At 40.2% G+C, this 19,571-nt stretch overlaps 1 protein-coding gene and 1 non-coding gene across 2 annotated transcripts in view; one reads left to right on the forward strand and one right to left on the reverse strand.

Moving 5' to 3' along the window:
- The window catches only part of MDN1 (midasin AAA ATPase 1), a 160,646-nt gene that overhangs the window by 16,156 nt on the left and 124,919 nt on the right, over positions 1 to 19,571 (reverse strand). Inside the window, exons 74-89 of the mRNA XM_090279673.1 lie at positions 18,498 to 18,657; positions 17,049 to 17,195; positions 16,428 to 16,554; positions 15,323 to 15,428; positions 14,667 to 14,782; positions 13,086 to 13,571; positions 12,563 to 12,789; positions 11,826 to 11,981; positions 11,482 to 11,651; positions 10,605 to 10,766; positions 8,052 to 8,189; positions 5,885 to 6,026; positions 4,189 to 4,364; positions 3,312 to 3,464; positions 2,651 to 2,798; positions 252 to 583 (exon numbers count right to left, since the gene is read on the reverse strand). Of these exons, the coding sequence (XP_090135799.1) occupies positions 252 to 583; positions 2,651 to 2,798; positions 3,312 to 3,464; positions 4,189 to 4,364; positions 5,885 to 6,026; positions 8,052 to 8,189; positions 10,605 to 10,766; positions 11,482 to 11,651; positions 11,826 to 11,981; positions 12,563 to 12,789; positions 13,086 to 13,571; positions 14,667 to 14,782; positions 15,323 to 15,428; positions 16,428 to 16,554; positions 17,049 to 17,195; positions 18,498 to 18,657 (2,946 nt within the window). The remainder of the gene's footprint in view (positions 1 to 251; positions 584 to 2,650; positions 2,799 to 3,311; positions 3,465 to 4,188; positions 4,365 to 5,884; positions 6,027 to 8,051; positions 8,190 to 10,604; positions 10,767 to 11,481; positions 11,652 to 11,825; positions 11,982 to 12,562; positions 12,790 to 13,085; positions 13,572 to 14,666; positions 14,783 to 15,322; positions 15,429 to 16,427; positions 16,555 to 17,048; positions 17,196 to 18,497; positions 18,658 to 19,571) is intronic.
- LOC150007462 (small nucleolar RNA SNORA13) lies at positions 3,908 to 4,041 on the forward strand. Its single transcript, XR_016512224.1, has one exon. It is a non-coding gene; the product is annotated as a small nucleolar RNA SNORA13 (small nucleolar RNA).

A 19,571-nucleotide genomic window follows, 5' to 3' on the forward strand; every position in this document is an offset into this window, starting at 1 on the left:
AATCAAACACAGCATTAAATGCTCTGGGGAAAGAACATGAGGTGGGAAACCTTTGCAGTATGCAGACACCCCACTCCTCACTTGGGGGAGTCTGTGGGGAGGGGATGAGCCAGGGAGGGTCTTCAACAGAAACTGAAAGCAGCACTGCCAAGAGATGGGGAAGTACCCTAATGAACATTCTAGTGAGAATAAAATAATTTCTCCTCCCCATGATTATTTCTAACACAAGGCAAACCAAACACCCATAATACCTGAGGCTGGAGACCATGGTCCACAGAGATGTCATTCTGTGCACTTTCCTCAGTGGCTTCTGCATCATTGTCCTTGTCCTCTGGAGACTGCTGCTCCTCCTCCTCTGAGCTTTCTTCAGAATGCTTGTCTACATCTTTGTTTTGGACACTAGACCCCGTGTTCATCTCTTCCTCCCCCTCCCCCTTGTCATCTTCACTGGGAGCTTCCTCAGGCTCATGTTGACCTTGGCCTTCCTTCTGGTCAGCTGCAGTCTCTTCATTTACTTCCTCAGCTTCATGACCTCCTTCTTCGGTGTCCATTGCTTCTTCTTTAATTTCCAAAGGATTCTCTTCTGGGTAGGTAAACAAGTAAACAAACAAAAAAGAAACACAGAATTAAAAAACAAAAGAAAAAAACAAACAAACCAATACTATTTCTTAGGATGGGATGTAGTTACCTGTTTAGTTTTGTTATTTGAACAAGGAATTGGCAAGCTACGGCCAGTGGGTCTAATGTGACCATCTACATGTTTCTTTAAGTCAAATTCTACTAGAACACAATTATATCCACTTGGTTAGTTATATATTTACCCTTCCCCCATTCTGTATTGTTTATGGCTGCTTTCACACTACCTCTATTACAGCTTACAGCTGTGAAACCTGATATATTTATTATTTGACCCATCACAGAAAAATTCTGCCTACCCCTAATCTAAGCCATACTTGTATATTACATACAACTGATTCGGTGATATATTTCTTTAAATAATAAGTAATCTACAAAAAAATACTAAAAGCACAACTATAGTAACATTTTAGACCACAGAAAGGAAATGAGAGTCTAATCTTCAATTATGATTGGGACTTGGTAGACATTTTTTTATCACACACAGAAAATACAACACATATTCAAATGGATATAATCTTATTTGGAGAAATTTTGTTTATTTAAAGAATATTACTTTGGACACTTCAGAAATCAGTTACTTTGTTAGCAAATAATTCTTTAAAATAACTGCTCCTTAGTTTATACATGCAATAGCTTAAAATAAGCCTGGATGTTTTTCTAGAGCAAATGGCTTATTAAACTCTCAGTGGATTTTAATTTTCTTTATTTTATGCTTGCCTGATTGTTGAAATCAAAATTGAAGTCAAATTCCAAAATTTTAAGTTAATGAAATAAGCCTCAGAAGCAACAATTTATACTATGTTTAAAAAGTAAACTAGAGACTCACAGAGTGAACAATGTTTTGAGCTTGAAGGCCTATATCAATTCCTTAACCAAATGGTTCTAGTTAAGTAGCAAGTTCACAAATTTATTTTTAATTATGAAATACTTTAAACATGGAAAACACATTTTACATTTATGAGAACCATATAACTCACCTCCTAGATTTAACAGATATTAACCTTTTGCCATATTTGTGTCAGATTTCTGGCACTTTTTCAGAAATAAGTGCTTTTGGATACAATGATCTGGATCCTGGAGGCCTCTGCCCTTCCTTGGATGCCATCATAGCCTGAAGCTGTGTATTACTCTTTCCATGTTTCTGTACATTTGATACACCCATAAATAATGTGTGGAATTATTCCTTATATTAAATGGTACTTTATTTATTCTTTTGTAACTTGCTATTTTTGTCCAAAAAAATTTTTTTAACTTAATAGCTTTACTAAATACGTAACTCATTCATTAAGCAGAGTGAAGCTAGCTCACATCTTTCTGTCTGGTTCCCACCAGGATGGACACCACTGTTACAGGACCTTCTCCACAGTGCTTCCAACTAATACAAGATGACACTCCTTAGGGAGTCACTCAGGTTAAACAACAGGTGACAAAGGCACCAGAACACTAAGGTCATGTGTCATGTGACTGATTCCCTTGGGATTATTCAATTTCATTCCCTATTATAATGACTTTATATTTCAGGCTAAACACACAACATAAACACAGCAATCAAAAACTGAAGCAATCATTTCCTTTAAAAAGCTAAAACCAGGCTCCACGAGAAGCCTGGGTATGCCGTGTTTACGTCAATCCATGGGATGGGCACAGTGATGGCTGTGGGGAGATGGAGCCATGTGTAATGAAGTGCCACCCAGGCACAGCAGCATTAAAATACAGGACTGGAAATGACAGTAGTGGGAGAGAGCTGCTGCTTTAAAAGCTTTGGTCTACTCAGATGAGAAGCACTACAAAGAACAAGCAGTTTTATTGAAAAACAATAAATAAATAAATAAATAAGAGAAAAGGAAAAAAAAAAAAAAAAAAAAAAAAAAAGAACAAGAAGCAGTTTTCACAAACTAGAATTGAGCTGACCAAATATGAGTTAAGACTTGGCCACGACACTGGCCTGAAGTCAGTTACTGCTCCTTTTCAGTGAGCTCCCACTGGCCGCTTTAGGTCATGAAGGACACACCTGCTCCCTCTTCATGGTCTGAGTCTTCACCACCATTCTTGTCTTCACTATCTAGGTTCAAGTCATCCGGAAGGTCCAGAGCCTCTGGTTCTGGCAGTGGTTCCTGATTGCCATGGTAAGGGTCCACCTCATTCTCATCATATTCCCTCTTTGGACAGTAGAGAGAATGGGCAAAATAATAAAAATTAAAAACGTTTTTAAAAGTAGCATTCACAAATAATTAGCTCTATCTAAGTAGTTATGCTGACAGAATATACGTTTCTGCCCTAAAATTACAAGCACACATTCTAATTTGACTGATTTTTTATAATTTTCCTCTTGGAATTTCAAAGCTCACTTTCTAGGCAGCTTCTCCCCTGATAAGGGGTACTGTGTTACTTCATCTCAAAGAAGAAAGTGAAGTTTATGAGAAGAAATAAAGAAAAGGACCATAGGTTTTAGCTTCCAAACTATAGCATGAGCCCAAACAGACTACCTTACTGGCAACTAATAGTTAGATATTTTACATCCTGTTAAGAAGCTGTTACATGTTCTTTTATGAGACAATAAGAAAAAACCGACAAAGAGGAAAAAAAAATGCCTTGAGACACCCTAAGAGCCATGCGGTGCAGTGGCCCCAGCCTTGAGTCAGGAGAGTGGATCAGTTCTGAGTCCTCATTACCTCATCTATTTGTTCATTAATTTTGTCTTGGTCTTGTCCATCAACATCGGCTTCTGCTTCTTCCTTTTCTTCCTTTTTATCATGCCGGTTTTTATCTCTGTTTGACTTCCCAGAATCCAAGTTGTCATCTTTAGCAACAAGTCCACAATCTTCCTAAATGTCACAAGCAGAAAACAACACAAAATCATCATTCTTGATCTAAGAAACTGCTGACACACAGGTTGACTCTACTTAGTGTAGTTCTTGGACCTGTACAACTTCTGCCTGCTGGGCCTATCCCACAGAACTACGCAGGTGACCGTGCACCATCTGTGACCTGGTGAGAACACCTGAGCCTGCCCAGAGGGCAGCAGCAGGTGTGTGAGCAGTGGGCCAGGCCGGGCTGCGCAGCTACAGGGTCACACCCTGCCAGGGAGTTCTAAAAGGGAGCTGGACAAGTTCCACGGCCAACAGCAGAGTAAGAACATGTACGCTGTTTCCTCAACTTCCCTCCTTCAGAACACATGTGATGGCTTAGGTCAAGCTACTCCTTCAGCTCTGAATCAATGAGTAAGAAATAGAGGAGAAAAAAAGACAGAAACAAGTGATGGAAGAGTTGCCTTTGTGTTGCCTGTTCACTTTGGGAAACTAGTGAATGTGGTGTCAAAAAAGGCATAAACAAAACACTTGGTAGCCCTTTCCTGCCCTTGAATGCGATGTCTTTGGTGTAGGAGCTGCCTAAGTAACAGTTTAAAAAAAAAAAAAAAAAGTGATGGAAGAAAGAGAAGAAGAAAAAGGCAGAAGAGGAAGAGCAGGAAACGACAGGCAGTAGCGGTTGGGAAGACTGTCTCCTCTCAACCTGGGGACTGTGGGGTAGGCAGGGGAGTCTTTGAGTTACCTCATCCATTCCTGGTCCTGTTTCTTCAGTTTTACTGTCTTCTTCCTCCTCGTCGTCTTCATCATCATCATCACCCCAAAGCCTCTCATCTAGTTTGTCAGCTTCCTCACCATTCAGATCGCCCATCTGTTTATCCAGGTCTCCACCCTCACTATCTGATTTCTCATCATCCTCTTCTGAAAGGGAAGACACTGAGCTTAGTGAGGCAGCCCCCAAACTGACCTGGTACCGTGTGTGTCTACCGCTCTGTAGAAGCAGGGAGTAAGCCCAGACTGGGACAGAGCCCTCTCCTGACAGATGCCTTTAAGTAGTCCTACTGTGTTTAGCAAACTGTTTGAAGAAACAGGAAGTCTGTAATGTGCCACGTTAACAAACCATTAGAAGGGTGGTAAGATAGCGTGAGGATCTCCAGTTCTGGTGCTGGGGTCATATTCATTAGCAGACTCAGCAATCACACTAGTTTTTGGTTTCTTATCTGTATAATGATGGAGTTAGACTCTAAGATTTCCAAGGTCCCTCCCCCATACCCAATATACTATACTGCTATGGTTTTAACCAACATCTAAAATCATGTGTATAGCTCAATTAATGAGAATTTTCTTCTATCTTTACTCAAGGTTTACTGTGTCAAAGGTTACATCCTTATGCTGCTTAGGCAAGTGTACACAACTCTACTATGAGGTCAGCTTGCATTTCTGCAAGATCTTCACTTAGACTATGACACTATATCTCAGGTTAAACTTTGGACAGGAATTTAGGGCAATAGCTAAATTATGGTACAAACATCAAACACATGACAGATGACAATGTGCTCTAAGAAATCTTATTTTCAAATAACTGTTAATGACAGGTAATGTTAAAATGTTTATGATCTGTAAGTACATATATATATATATATATATATATATATATATATATATATATATATATATGCAATAAATGAAAAGAAATAAACCAAAATTTATTAAGTGGTTTGGGTGGCAGGCCCAAGGGGTATCTATTTCATTCCTGCATTTTTTTGTCCCAAATTATCTACAAAAGAGGTCTACTTTAAAAAAAAAAAAAAAGATTTTATTTATTATTTCTTTTTAGAGAGAGGGGAAGGGAGGTATAAAGAGAAGGACAGAAATATCAATGTGAGAGAAAACATCAATAAGTTGCCTCAGTATGCCCCCAACTGGGACCAAACCTACAACCCAGGCATGTGACCCGACCGGGAATCGAACTTTCGCTTTGTGGGACAATGCCCAACCAAATGCTCCATATAGGGCAGAGCAATGTCTACTATTTTTGTAATTGGCGGGAGAGGGGGAGGTTAGTTTTTAAGAACTACCCTGAACAATTTACCTTTGAGCTAACAGCCTAGCTCTGTTAGGGATCACCTCCTTTCTCTTTTGGACTTCCCTCAAGGGCAGTACCCACTCACTGCATCTAGCACATGAGGCATCCGGAACATCAGTCAATGTCTCAGTTTACTCAGAGAAGAATCTCCAAAACTGCCTCTAGACCTCTACCTTGGTGGGGATGGGGATGGCACCTATATAACCGCTGATGTTTTCATTTGCAGTTATGCAGAATAACCATCTTGGTCCAAAACATTCTAATAGGACAATAGGCTCCTTATTGGGAACATGCAATTTCTTAGCTGAAAAATTATTTTTCAAAAGCAAAACTACAGTGACAGATCATCTCAAACCTTGTTGTTCAAGCTCCCCATCATGCATTTTTCCGTCGAAGTCTTCTGACATCTCAATAGCATTATCCTCGCCCTTAATGTCTGATTTTAAGTCAGGATCTTCTTTATCCTTTTCTTGACCCTTCTGAAATGTATCTTCTGCCTATATGAAAAAGCATATAGAAAACAAACAAATGTAACTTAATATTTATTCAGTTCTAAATAGAATATAATTATATAAATGCCAAGATTTATAGTATAATGCTATCTCTGGGGAAAGAAAAGAGAACCAACAGCGATAACCCCACACAATCGTTTCTGGTTTGCTTTAAAATTTCTATAGTTAATTTCCAGTTTATGGCATTTGTGATTAGAGAATACAGAATTTTTCCAATTGTTAAAAAAAAATCCGAATATATTTTAAAAGAATATGTGTGCTCTGTAGGACAAAAAAAAAAAAAAAAAAAAAAAAAAAAATCAATCTTACTATACTGCCCATATCTTTAATATTTTTGTCACTATGATCATTCATAGACAGTAACACACTGCGAATGCAACTTTGCTCACTTTTCCTTAAACTATATATTCCTATATACTCTATGTGATATTTGGGGCCAAAGAGTCATGATTGTTATCTCTTTCACAATCAGGAATTATGAAAGTCCTTTTTAAAAATACAAATGTAATAAGATCTTATTAAAAGAATTCTAAGCACAACAAAAATTGTAAGTTTCCCATGATACCACTATCTTCCACTCCCAAAGAAATTACCTTCAATAACATTCTGGTGCATTATTTTATCCATGAATACATCATAAGTAGTAATATAAGTGTTATGTATCAATACCTGCCTCCCAACATCTTTTTAAATAAAAAAGGAATCATGCTTTACAATGTTTTTCTTTTCTAATTAAAAAAAAGTCTTTTAGATATATTTCCATATTGATACACATAAATCTATTTCATTGTATTTAATTAATTTACAGTATTGTTCTGCCTATTATTTTTGACCCTTAACATTTCTATAAAAAAAAACTATGGAATTTCTAGGTCAAAGAAGAAACACAATTTAAAATACATTAGATACTGCCAAATTGTTCTCATAGTTCTTTATCCCTCTTAATGTATTTTTTGTATTGGGCTGTACTTTTCCTATTAGGCCTACCTTTTTTTTTTTTTCATTAGAAAGGGACTGTGTATTGATCAAGTTAAATTTGAGAAATAAAGAAAAGCCTAAAGCACAACAAAATGTACTTATATATATTAGACAGCTCTACCACATAAACACTAGCATTACTCTTCTGGTCTTTCTGTTTCCAGTTTTCCCTTCAAAGAGAGAGAGAAGGTTTGAATTTGTTTGTTCCTTTATTTTTAATAGCTATAACCATACCCTAAACTGAAATTTATGGCCTGCTTTAGACTTAGAACATAAGGAATAAAGAAAAAGTCCATTACCCCTTATTTCTTCACATCATAGTTGATTAATATAAATGACTAAGAGAAGTATGCACACAAATAAAAATCACTCCCAAATGCAATAGGCATTATAAAAAGCAACACAACAACCTCAGTCCAAATCATTAAATATTTCCAAAGCATTCTTGGTTTCAATCAAAAAAGAATACAGATTAATTACTTAATGCCATTATCACTTAAAACATCAAAGTTTTTTTTAATCCTCACCCAAGAATATGTTTACTGATTTTTGAAACCGGGGGTGTGGGAAGAGAGAGAGAAACATCAATATGAGAGAAACATCAATCAGTTGCCTTCCACATGTGCCCTGACTGGGTATCAAACCTGCACCCTGTTGGAGACAGCGCTCCAACCAGCTGAACCATCAGCTAGGACAAAACAGTCAACCTTTTTTCCTTAAATGAACCACTACCAAAACACTCTCTAGAAAATTATTAGCAACAATCTCCCCATTTAAAACTTAAAATTTTTTAAATCATTTCCCTCTCAAATTATAAGCACAACCAATGACTGAGTTGCAAAGTTCATTTCTGTGGTCTTTAAGCTTTTTATTTACATTCACTCCCCAAGTCCCAGTATTCTTAGAGGTCCACAGATCTTAGTTTGAAAACTGTTGACAAAATGTATGCCTGTAATTTAACTATTGAAAAGAAAGGGAAAGGGGACGATCTTCTGTAAACTCTGTACATATTTCAGGCATGTAAAAACTTACCTGTTCTTCATTTTCTATCTGGTCACTCACATCCTTCACGCCCTCACCTTCTCCAATTCCACCGCCCTCGTAGTCATGGAACTCAGTTGCTCCCTCGCCTGCTAAATCTTCCATAAATTCTTTGGGTAGGCAAAACCCCTTTAACACAGAAGAGTGAACAGTGAGGTACAAAAGCAATAAGAAGGGGAATTTTCAGTCATACCACACACAAAAAATTTAAACAGATGCTTAATTCTTTTTCTAGCTCAATATTTTAAATGTGATGGAAGTAGAGTAGACCTTTGCCATTTTCTTCCCTAGTGACAACTGTTATTATGCAGTTTCAAAGCTTGACATCAAATTTAATAAATGAGGGTCTGACTGTAGAGGCCTCTGGTGTGTGGTAATTTGTCATTTTGCCAAGATAGAAATTTGAATGATATATATTAGGGAAAGTATTTAGGAGCGAGTCATTGAAGGAGAAGAGACCTCTCAGTAATCCCAGAGGGGTTTTGTCCTTCTTTACTTCTTTTCTTCTCAAATTAGTAACCCAGGACGTACAGCGACTTGATGATTCAAGTGGGAGATTTCATTTTTATTTTAAAAATTAAAATTTTGTGCAATGTTCCTCAAATAAAATGTTAATTTTAACATATTTAAAAAATATGCCTGCCCCCAACTCTTTAAGTAAACCTGTCACTTGTGGAGAACATGCCACCTCTGGCCCCAGGACCTCACCCCTGGCACAGCGTGGGGTCTAGGACAAAGGACAAAGCCAGACAGTACATTCAGGAAGTGTTAACAAAACTGTTTCATGCTGGAAAACAGCTGAAAAGCAAAATCAACTACTTTATGTGGGGGACAAAAATGAACAGAAAAAGTAGAAAACTGGCTCTCCATCAGAAACCTTAGTTTTATCAGAGAAAATAAAAGCTATCAAGATAACTGTCAATCTGAGGATAAAAATGTACTAAAAATAAGTTGAAAATAAGCTGCCAACTAATCAGGAATTAAGATCCAAAACCAGCCAACACAGATTGTAACTCAGTTACAAAGAAACAGCTTTCTGTTGGTTAAGTACTGTAATTACAACCTAGATCTATTATCTTAGCACCACGTCTAACCTACTTTCAAGTTCCCTCAGCACTATTTAGAAAGGGTATGAATACAATCCAGACATGATAAAATTTAACAAAAGGCAAACTCACTTTCAGGACGTGTATTCTTAGAAAGTTGGTTGAAAATACACTTTAGTTAACTAATTCTCCCATTGAGCTACATTATTTTAAGAGAAATATGTTTAGATGTAGGCAGAATAAGAGCACACGGGAGGGAGTCAGATGTCCTTCTGCACAGCACATCACTCCAGGAGCTACAGCTATGACAGCCACTGGGCTCCCAACACTTTGCTGCTATCAGAACCACTTCGACCCCTAAGCCCCAGCCCAACATACACACACAAGTCACAAAGGCCAAAATCATTGTGGAACCTGTCAGACCGGTGCAATGAACAAACACAGCCAACCCGGACCCCAGGGCACCCTCACCATGGGTACATTGTCCTGCTGCCGTCATTTGCATGCAGTATTCCCAACAAGAAGTGATAGGCTGTAAGACTGGCTCATCAGATAGAGGGAGTAAATCTGAGATGCATTCATTTACTTTGTTACTCAACAAATACACACATTTATCATCTAGAAACAAGGCAGGGGCTTGCCTTTCATTCTTTGACCTTTTCCAATATTCCAACTACTCAGAATTAAGAACTCTTGACCATTCACAAGAAACCTGGACCTGACCTTCAGTCTGTAAATTCCTACCTCCCTCAAGTGAACCTCATCTGTACTGTACTTAGGAGAAAATCTTAGAATACTAAAGAAATAAAAAATAAAATAAATACATATATATAGTCAGTTGAAGTTGGTTACCACAAAAAAGGCTAAGGAGTATAGGCAGAACTCATTTTACAAGTGAGGCAACTGAGGCTCAGAGAGGTTAAGTGACTAACTCAAGAAGTGGATATCCTATGATTAGATTACTACCACACTGTGTTGAATCTGTTAGACTTGACTGCCTCCTACTAGGTACAGGGGCTGGATGAACGAACAAATAAATGAATGAATGAACGAATGAATGAATGAATGAATGGCTTCCCTATTAAAGAAAAATGCTCTGCCTAACATTAAGAGCCCCTTACCATTTCATCATAATTAAACAAAAATGATTTCAAGAAAACTTAATAGCCTTTACAATTCATCTATCCTACAACTCTAGCTCAGGGTTAACTGCAGACTTCAAATTGGGGGCAGGAGGAAAATGTGTGAAAAGAAAGCAGCAGCTTTTAGACAGCTTCTGGAGTCTAGGGAGCTCATCAGTGGGGGATCTGTAGGTCCCAAGACTGTAATGGAGACAGGCTTATTACAAAGGTGCCAGACAAAGCCCTAAATAATCCATGGGGAGAGAGCAAATCATCTGCCATTTGTGAAGGTCCAAAATTAAAGTCCGTCAAACAAAACACTAATGGGTACAGAATGTACCAGCTGCCCCACAGTGCTACACATAAATAGTCCTTACCTTCTGGGCGAGCTCTGTAAAGACCTGGGTGAGGACAGAGAGAAGCTTTGCAGTGCTACGATGAGTTGCCAAAGACATGGTCAGGAAGAAGAGGACGAGATCCGAGTACCTGGAGAGCATGGGCACCAGGCGCACCAACAAGCAGCAGGACTGGTTGAAGAACTGGGGACAAAGCAGATCAGAAGGCCTGCTCACAATGCTAAATGGTTACTCGGTTTCCTTTGGGGTGATAAAAATGGTGATGAAAATGGTCTGGAACTAGATAGCAATGATGACTGTACAACACTGTGAACTGGATATACTAAATGTCACTACTGATAAGGTTTATGTATTTTTAACACACCCCTGCTCACTGAGATGTCTTCCTTGTTCACACAAACCCTCATAAAAGTACACTTTAAATTCTCAGTCACAAAAAAAAATAATAAATTCTCAGTCACTTAAGTCTCATTTAGTTAACAAGGGTTTTTAAAAAATAAAATAAAAATTTTATAAATAAATTCCATTGAGGATCAAAATTGGCACTGGAGGCAATAATACAAAATAACATAGAATGTCTTACAAAGTAAATTGCCTCTCAGGAGTTATGGATTCAACAACTTCCTCTGCTGGCTTATTGTGAAAGGAATGATATTTGCAGAGTGTGGCCGTCAAGCCTTAGTTGATGACAGCAAAATTCAACACTAAACCCTTAGCTAGCAAGCCCTAAGCTTTTCAGTTTGTCAAGGATGTTTACATATATCAATAAACCAAATTCTTAGTGGTTTCTGATGCAGAGGCCTGCTTCAGGACCACCCACGGGAAGCGAGGTGAAACCCACATAAAGCCTTTACTCCGCCCACTCCCAACAGCAAGCTTGGCAAGAATAGTAGGTTACCGTGTGCTTTGCGGCTATGCCATCCTCGCCATACGACTTCAACCTCTCCAGCAGCTCAGAGACAGCAGAGATTATTTTCTGCACATGCAAAGTGCTCACGTCGGCCCAGAAGTCTTCCTCTAAGAGTTTTGTTAAATGTCCTGGTTGTAGTCTCTCAAAGCCTGCTGCCTCTTTCATGCAAAGAAAAGAACATGATGAATAACAGAAAATAAACCCTTTTCATTCCCATTCATCCAGTCATCATTTCTAACACCTGTCCTTAAATATGAAGTGACAAAAATAAATCATCACATTAAAAAATTAAATCAAGTATGAAACTGATTTTTGCCTAATTTCCAACCTACCATCCTCCTCTTGTGGCCTTGTCTGGTCAGTGTTCCCGTCTGTCTTTTTACTGTTTCTTTCTGCTAAGTTCTGGATGGCATAAAGGACAGACCGGATGGCAGTTTCCATTTGTTCTGCAAAATCTTCCACAAACCCTTCATCCAATATTTGGTTTCCTATTAAGTAACATGGTACAAACAAACAAGAAACCCTATCATTTACTTCAGGAAATCATTAGCATCCCTCACTTGTTATTTTAACAAATGGCCATCTGAATGTACCTCCTATGGGTTAGCCACTGTGTCAAGCTGTGCTGGATACAAAGATATAATGAGACACTGTCATTGCTGAAATAAACCTGCCAGTTTATCGTCTTGTATTAGAACAATTTTGCTGTAAGAGTGTCAAAAACATGAAAATAACAGTTTAGATGGTGTGTATGAACACCAGCTTAGTCCAAATATTACCCTCAGCTTTCCAGTCTAAGACTGTCTGTAATAGCTGAGGGAGCCTGTTGTGTCTCCATACACATATGCCACAAAGAAAGTGCCATGATGGCAATCCAAAGGCAAGGGACTCAAACAAATATCACAAAAAAAGTTAAAAGCTATGGGTTCCAACCATACCTTTCTGTCTTAGAATCCTAGACAGATGTCTAGAATAGAACAATATGTGTCTTTAAGATAACCTAGACCTCATCTACAAGACATCATTCTGATGCTGGGCTTTTACGCTCTTATTGAATAACAGTCCTTACCTCCCTGGCTCCCTGAAGTGAGGAGATGTGTCTTCCAGGTAGTAAATTCATTTGTGGCTTTACTGATTTCTCTTCTGACATATTGCAGGCTTTCTACTAATGCCATTTGTTGGTCTATTTGCTCAACTTCCATCCCTGGAAGAATGAACAGGGACTCTAGGCCTTGCAAATGAGATGATACCTGGGACAGGCAGCTCAACCCAGAAGAACAAACTTCAAAATCTTTCCTGCAACAACAGAGAAGCCACAATGTTGAAAGGAAGGGGCTAACACACACACACACACACACACACACACACTGCTCACACACACACAGCTCCCATCAACCACGAAAATGGAAGCAAGGCGAAACTTGTTCTATTTGAAGACTTACAGTTAAGACATATGGCACAAAGCACTGTGCCTGTCCACTAAAAAAATGAAGGACTAAAGCATAAGCCCTTTCATAATTTTAAGCCATCACTAAACTCTGAACAAGTCAACCAAGCAAACAGAGAAAGAGTAGAGGCACAGGAACACTCACCAGGAATGAAAGAGAGTCTCATAAGACTGCTGCCTAATTCTGTCAACGTCAGCTTTCATTGTTCTAATGGTTTTCAGCATCTCTGTTAATCTCGAAGTTGACTGTTGCCAAAGCTCATCCTGTTTCCGCATACGGCAACCAGGGGGCAACCGATTTCCAGGTACCGGGGATGGGTAGCTCAGATCTGATGGGATGAGGTCTGGCACTGTTCTGGAAAGCTGTCCTGTGGTGAGCTCTGGTCCTTCCGCACAGAGAACAGAAGGCTGACCCTGTGCCTGGGCAGCACCTTGGCCTGGAGCTGACCCTGCACTGGGGCAGCACTGGAGGAACCAGCAGAGTTGCTCCAGCAGGATCTGACTCTGCATGGCCACGTGCTGCAGCCGCTCTGCCCACTGCTGCACACTGTCCTGAGGGGGAAAGGCCACGGGGTAGAGCGGTGGCCCTGTCAGCCTGCCGTGAATCTCCTGCACACAGCCGAGGAGGTTCCTGTACAGAGAAAGCCATGGCAAAAACACATGGCACCTGTGTCACCAAGCTGATTTTAACAGTAAATCCATTCACTTCTGAACCAAATATGGGCTTTTTCATATAACTGAATTATAGAATCTCTCCCTCCGATAGGTAGTCTATTAAAATGCCTTCCCAAGCACTTCAACACATCCTTCAATCTTTCAGAAGTATCAAAACTCATTGCTTACCACCTACCCACTTTCAGCCCTCTCATATCCAATAGTCACAGCAATGCAGTGACTCCGACCATTATTTTTTACATCTAGTAAATGTAATATACTCATATAGATAAACCCTTACGAGTAGAGCAGAAAATAGCTGAAATTGAAGTGATTGGTCTGGAAATTCTGCCTTTTACCACTCAACAAATGATGACAGGCTTCCCAACTGTCCTCATCTTTTAAATATAGTAGTCCCTCTCTATATTGCAGTTCACTTATCGATGCCTCACTGTATCATGGGCTTTTAAAAAATATTATATTTATTTATTGCGGATTTTTCGCTATATTGTGGGACTTTGCAATATTGTATACATATGTTGTTAAAGTTAAGTAGGTTTAAGAGTGTAGAATAAATGTAAGGTTCCTTCGTCGCGGGGGGGTAGGGGGGTGGGTCTAGAACATAATACCCGCGATAAGTGAGGAAATACTGTAACTATTTCCATTGAGGAGCTTGCATGTATGGCTGAGAAAATTTGAAACTCTGGTCCAAAAAGCCTACCAAGATGAAGCAGACACAAATCTTACCCGTGCCGAGACTGGGATGTCCCAATACCAGAAACACAACGCTGTTTCTCAGCCCACATGGACTATCAACACACATGCCCTCATTCCAGCCCCAGGTATAGCTCAGCCATGGCAATATCTACTGTCATCCCCCAGCCTTTTCTCCTAAGAGGTGTTGCCAGAACCAGGGGGAAGAAGCCTATCACCAAAAGCCAAGAGAAACTCCACCTGTTTTTTTCAGGCCTCAAATTTCATTTCACAACTGAGAGTACACATGCAGCAACTCTGAGTTGACCCACGTAATTCTTCCTAATTCAGGCCACAAACCCAACTAACCAGCTGGTACCTGAGGAGGATCCACTGCTCAGTCAGTGTGGTGAGGGAGCGCCGCTGTCGGGTAAGTATCTTCATCAAATGTGCCGAAAACCCTTTACACCGCTCAATGTTGCCCAAGCCCATCTCCTGGCAGAGTAGAAGAAAGCACGCTGAAGGTGTCACTGGCAAGCCCTCCCCCCACCTCATCCAATACGTCCCAGGGGAAGAGCAGTAGATGAGCTTTGGAAGTGCTGCATGCTAGAGGTGGGCGACATACTGATCATTCTGCCCACTGCTTCTCAAATTATGCTCCCACAGATCATTGGTATTTCACAAATAGAAATAGGTTTAACATCAAAATTGGTACCAGTGGTCATTTCTCGGTTCATAAGGGGAAAAAGATCTGAAGATGAAATTCTCAATTTGACGTTTATCTTCCATCATTTTTCTTATGTATTTGGCCCTGCTGGCAAATGCTGAGTAACAGAATTTATTATAAGATGCTCTCTGATTAAGCACAAAATTGCACTGATTCATAGTGCAAGATTAGTGATGTTCTGCACAAAGCTCAGTCACTTCCACTAACGGGCTGTTATAACTTGACACTTGACAAGGTCTGAGAACGCTGCCGTGGGATGAACAAGCTGCTTTCTGTGGGCCCCCGCAATTGAGGTTCTACCCTCTAACCTTGGCAGGAGCTGCTAGAGCTGCACTGAGTCTGGCATGCCGTGCAAGAGAGCGGTAAAAATACTTCTGGCACCCATCCCACAAAGACGAGATTTCTGTAACCAGCCTGGAAAAAAAAAATGATTTACTTAATTAAAACCACTATTTCCACCCCCAGGTCCTAAAGATTCAAAAACTGATATATTTAACCACAGTAAAGGCCAAGAGTCTAAATACATTTATTTCTGTGAGGCACTCATCAGTCCTTTATGAAAAGGATGCATTGCATTACATACTTAGCACTGAAAATATAGCAGGGAAATAAATTATGGCCACATGGTTTTCTTAATGAAAACTTCATAACTATCTTAGCAGTGGAGGCTGGAGGTCTTACATTCTGATGCCCACAGAAGCCAAGCAGGTAATAAATGATTAAGGAGAGCCAGGCAATGACAGCTGACCTCAACATGTAAGTGCACAGATTGTTACAGACCCTAGTGAACTGGAGAGCGTTGTCCTGTCAAAAGGAGGGAACTCTAGTCAACTTTGACCATATGGGAAAGCTAGCCCCACCTGGCCAAATTTTCCTGAAAAACTGAAAATCCAGAATGTTTATGTAAAATTTATATTTTTACAATGTTGTGCTGAATTCTACTTTAAAGCACCGAGAAGGCTATCTGAGTAAACCAAACACAAATATATGCCAGTTCATGCAAATCATCATTTACAACCACCTTGCTATAGTTAACAGAGGAAGCCGTCTCAAAGTTTACAGGCTCTCAAATTCAAGAATATGTTACAACTTTTAAGAGGTTTATATATGTGAAGTAGCTAACTCGTGGCTATTCTCTCATAGATTTTCACTTGTACATTCAAATGAGGTACGTAGACCTCAGGAAAATCAAGGAACCAAAGAAATAATGGAAGGGGAAATATGAGGAGGAAAGAGAAAAAAAGAAAAAAAAATAACACTTGCTAAATGCTTACTATGAGCCAGATCCTGAGCTAGGCACTTTTCTAAATGTTATCTTCAGAGCAACTCTAGGAGAGAGGTATTGCCACCCCCACTTTGGCAAATGAGGACAGGGAGGCTTTAATGACTAGCTTCATTAAAAAACAAACAAACCTAGAATCAGCCTCCTGGGTGCTGCTGACTATAGACAATGCACTCCGGAGATCCAATGGGCGAAGATGAAGCATCTCTTGAGGGTTTTTTGAACGGGCCCAGGCAAGACCTTTGCGATATGACAAACCTAAGATATAAACAGCATGTGTTTAAATAAAGAAGCTCAGGAGAAAATGGATGTGCCGTGCCCCGCTCCTACCTGCAATGCCATTGCTACTCAAAGTCAAGCCCTCAGAACAGCATCACCCAAGGAGCCTGTTAGAAAGCAGATGCTCACTGAAACAGAATCCACTGCTGCATTTGAACAGGCTTCCCTGAGTGATCTGTGCATGCATCCAAGTTTGAGAAGCACTGCACAACACATGGTAATGAAAATAAAAAACATGACTTCTGAGAAACCTCATTACCAAACTGTGAAAGTACTTTGGAATCACAAATGGTTCATCATAGGGTTCTGTATGTGACTAGAACTCTTAAAACTGACATTTCAAAACCTTGCCTGCCACCTTCTATTTCGCACTGTCTCAAATATTTCTAGAGAGTTCCTCCAAATAACTCATGCTGCTTTCCTCCCTAAAAGCTGGTGATTATACTTCCTGGGGTTTCAAATGAGAACCTTACCAGTTTTTGCAAGGTGCTTAAAGAGGTCTGCTAAAGCTCGCTGCTTCTGCATAAGAATGTGTTTGGCTTCTGACCGCTGTTTCTCCTTCTCCGCTGAGGGCTCCACCTTTAAGCTCTGCAGTTCATTCACAGAGGAAATTACTTCACCTGAGAGAGAAGGAAGGAGCAAATATGAAAAGTCCACACACTCATTAATGTGTTAAAATGACCCAAGACCATGTTATTTCTCCAGCACCATGCCGCCTTCCTGAATACCCAGAGGTACCTACAACAGGTCCCCAGTACCTCAGAATGCGACTATCTTTGGAGATAGTCTTTAAGAGATAATTAAGGTAAAATGAAGATATATGGGTGGGCCCTAATCTAATCTGAGTGGTGTCCTCAAAAGAGATTAGGACATAGATATACACAGGGAGAAAACAGCGTGAAGACGAAGTGAGAAAACAGGCCTCTATAAGCCAAGTAGAGAGGACTCAGAAGAAGCCTAATACTTTGTTCTTAAGACTTTCAGCCTCCAGAACTGAGAAACTTTCTGTTGTTTAAGCTGCCCAGTAGGTGGCACTTTGTTAAGGCAGCACTAGCAAACTAAGGTAAGCAGTCTAGCCTTCCAGGTGAGAGCAAGTGCACCACAAGCATTACACTGGCATCGCAGGGGAGTTAGAGGAGAGAATACTTTGCATCATACAGAGCAGGTGCCCTTTCCAGAAGATGCACGTGGGACCTATACTCTGTTTATCCTTATCAGGCTCAGGCAGAAAGGTCATCTTGAGCAATGGATATTACGCTATTATTCTAACAAGTTTTCAAAATAAGGAGCTCCCTGAGATCAGACCATAACTTAATTAAAGAAGGACCAGCCTCACTCTGATACCATGCATGCTGGGGGAAGTGGTAAAGGGCTGCCAAGAGACCCAACTATTAAGGTCTGGATTCTTCCCATCAGCCATTGTTGTTATATTACAGAACGAATCTTGGCTCTCAACTCTCCTGAGCAAAAGTGGCCAGGGAGATGAAACTGCTACACCGATCTGAAATGCAGAAAGCAAGAGGACTGTGGATAAATCTTCCTTTTCCTTTAACTACAGAGAAAACATTTTGAGAGGTGGGGACCGCTTGGACTATGGGCAATCCATCTCTGTGCCCTTTACTCATGCCCCCAACAGAAGCTGCTATAAACAAGCCTGCTGAGAAAATGGCATAACATAGCACTAGTTTACATGAGAGGATGACAGGACAAAAGTCAGGAAAGTCTGTGTAATCTCAGTTGGCTCCTAAGCCTGGGTTCTGCTGGTTTTTAGCCCACTTGTTTATTCAATTGATTGCTCAACACTATTCAAGATATCAAAAATAAAATAAAATAAAAGACATAGATGACAAATTCCCAGCCCTCCTGGGCCACTGGGGAAAACAGAGCAAATCCCACCCATGCCCCGGGCGGCTGGCACCCACCGGTGAACTGATCAAGGCTCTCCACTAGGTGAGGGAGGTGGCTTTCCTTCATAAGCATCAGGCACATCTTCCTCATTCGTTTCATGAGCTTTGGCAAGCGATACAGAAGCTCCCCCTCCAAGGGGAAAGGAGCCCCCTGACATTGCTCTGGAATTGTGGCCTATGAGACAGAACAGAGGTCAGCCTTCCTGCCAAGAACAGCAGTAATAGCACTACCCTGCGTGGGCACTAAATTCAAATGCTGCATCCCTCCACGCACACCTAGTTCAGCAAATAATAAATTCTCTTCTCACCATCTCTGAAGTCTCACAGAAACAAATGTGGCATCACTGAAATTAAAATAGGCATGTACTGTGGACATTTAGAAATCTGTGTTGCTGTTCCTATGCGATCACAGTAGTAAGACCCCACCCCTACCTCCAGCCATGCTTCTGTGCCAGCCACAAGGAGACTCCAGTCCTGATTGCTGAACACAGCAGAATGAATAATACATGCTACCTTTGAGGGGCTATGCCGCACAGCAAAGCTAACCTGACCTGCCAAACCCTACTTCTGTCATCTCTCCTGCCTATCACTTCTTGTTCAAATATCAAGAACTCAGATATTAGATGAAGGGGAAAGCTTTCATCCACAGGCACACATTTTCATTATTTTTCCCCCTGAAGAATCTCTAATATTCTGTGCTATCATCAATAACAGTCAAAGTTTTTGATCAGCATGACAAAAGCAGTGAGCTGACAAATACAATTAAAATAAACTGGGCAGCCATCTTATCTGTAGAGCCATACCATGACTATATGCTCAATTTGTTATGCTTTCTGTATTATTAAAATATTAAAAAAAGCTTGAGGATCTCTATTGCTAACTCTGTGGACCCACGTGGGAAGTACAGCACGAGGTAAAAATTATTCTTTTGAGACATGACCCCTCCTCTCCCAATCCTGGATCTCCCTACACACAAGGATATAAAGCATGGACCAACCGTATTGGAATGGACCTGCTCACTCAGTCTCTATGACTGCTAAATTTTCAGGAATTTTGCAAGCCAGCTAAGAGCTGTTTTAAGAACTGTTG

The sequence above is a fragment of the Furipterus horrens genome, unplaced genomic scaffold (genome assembly GCF_987537825.1).
Source record: "Furipterus horrens unplaced genomic scaffold, mFurHor1.1.pri manual_scaffold_6, whole genome shotgun sequence".
In the NCBI taxonomy this organism is placed as follows: Eukaryota; Metazoa; Chordata; class Mammalia; order Chiroptera; family Furipteridae; genus Furipterus; species Furipterus horrens.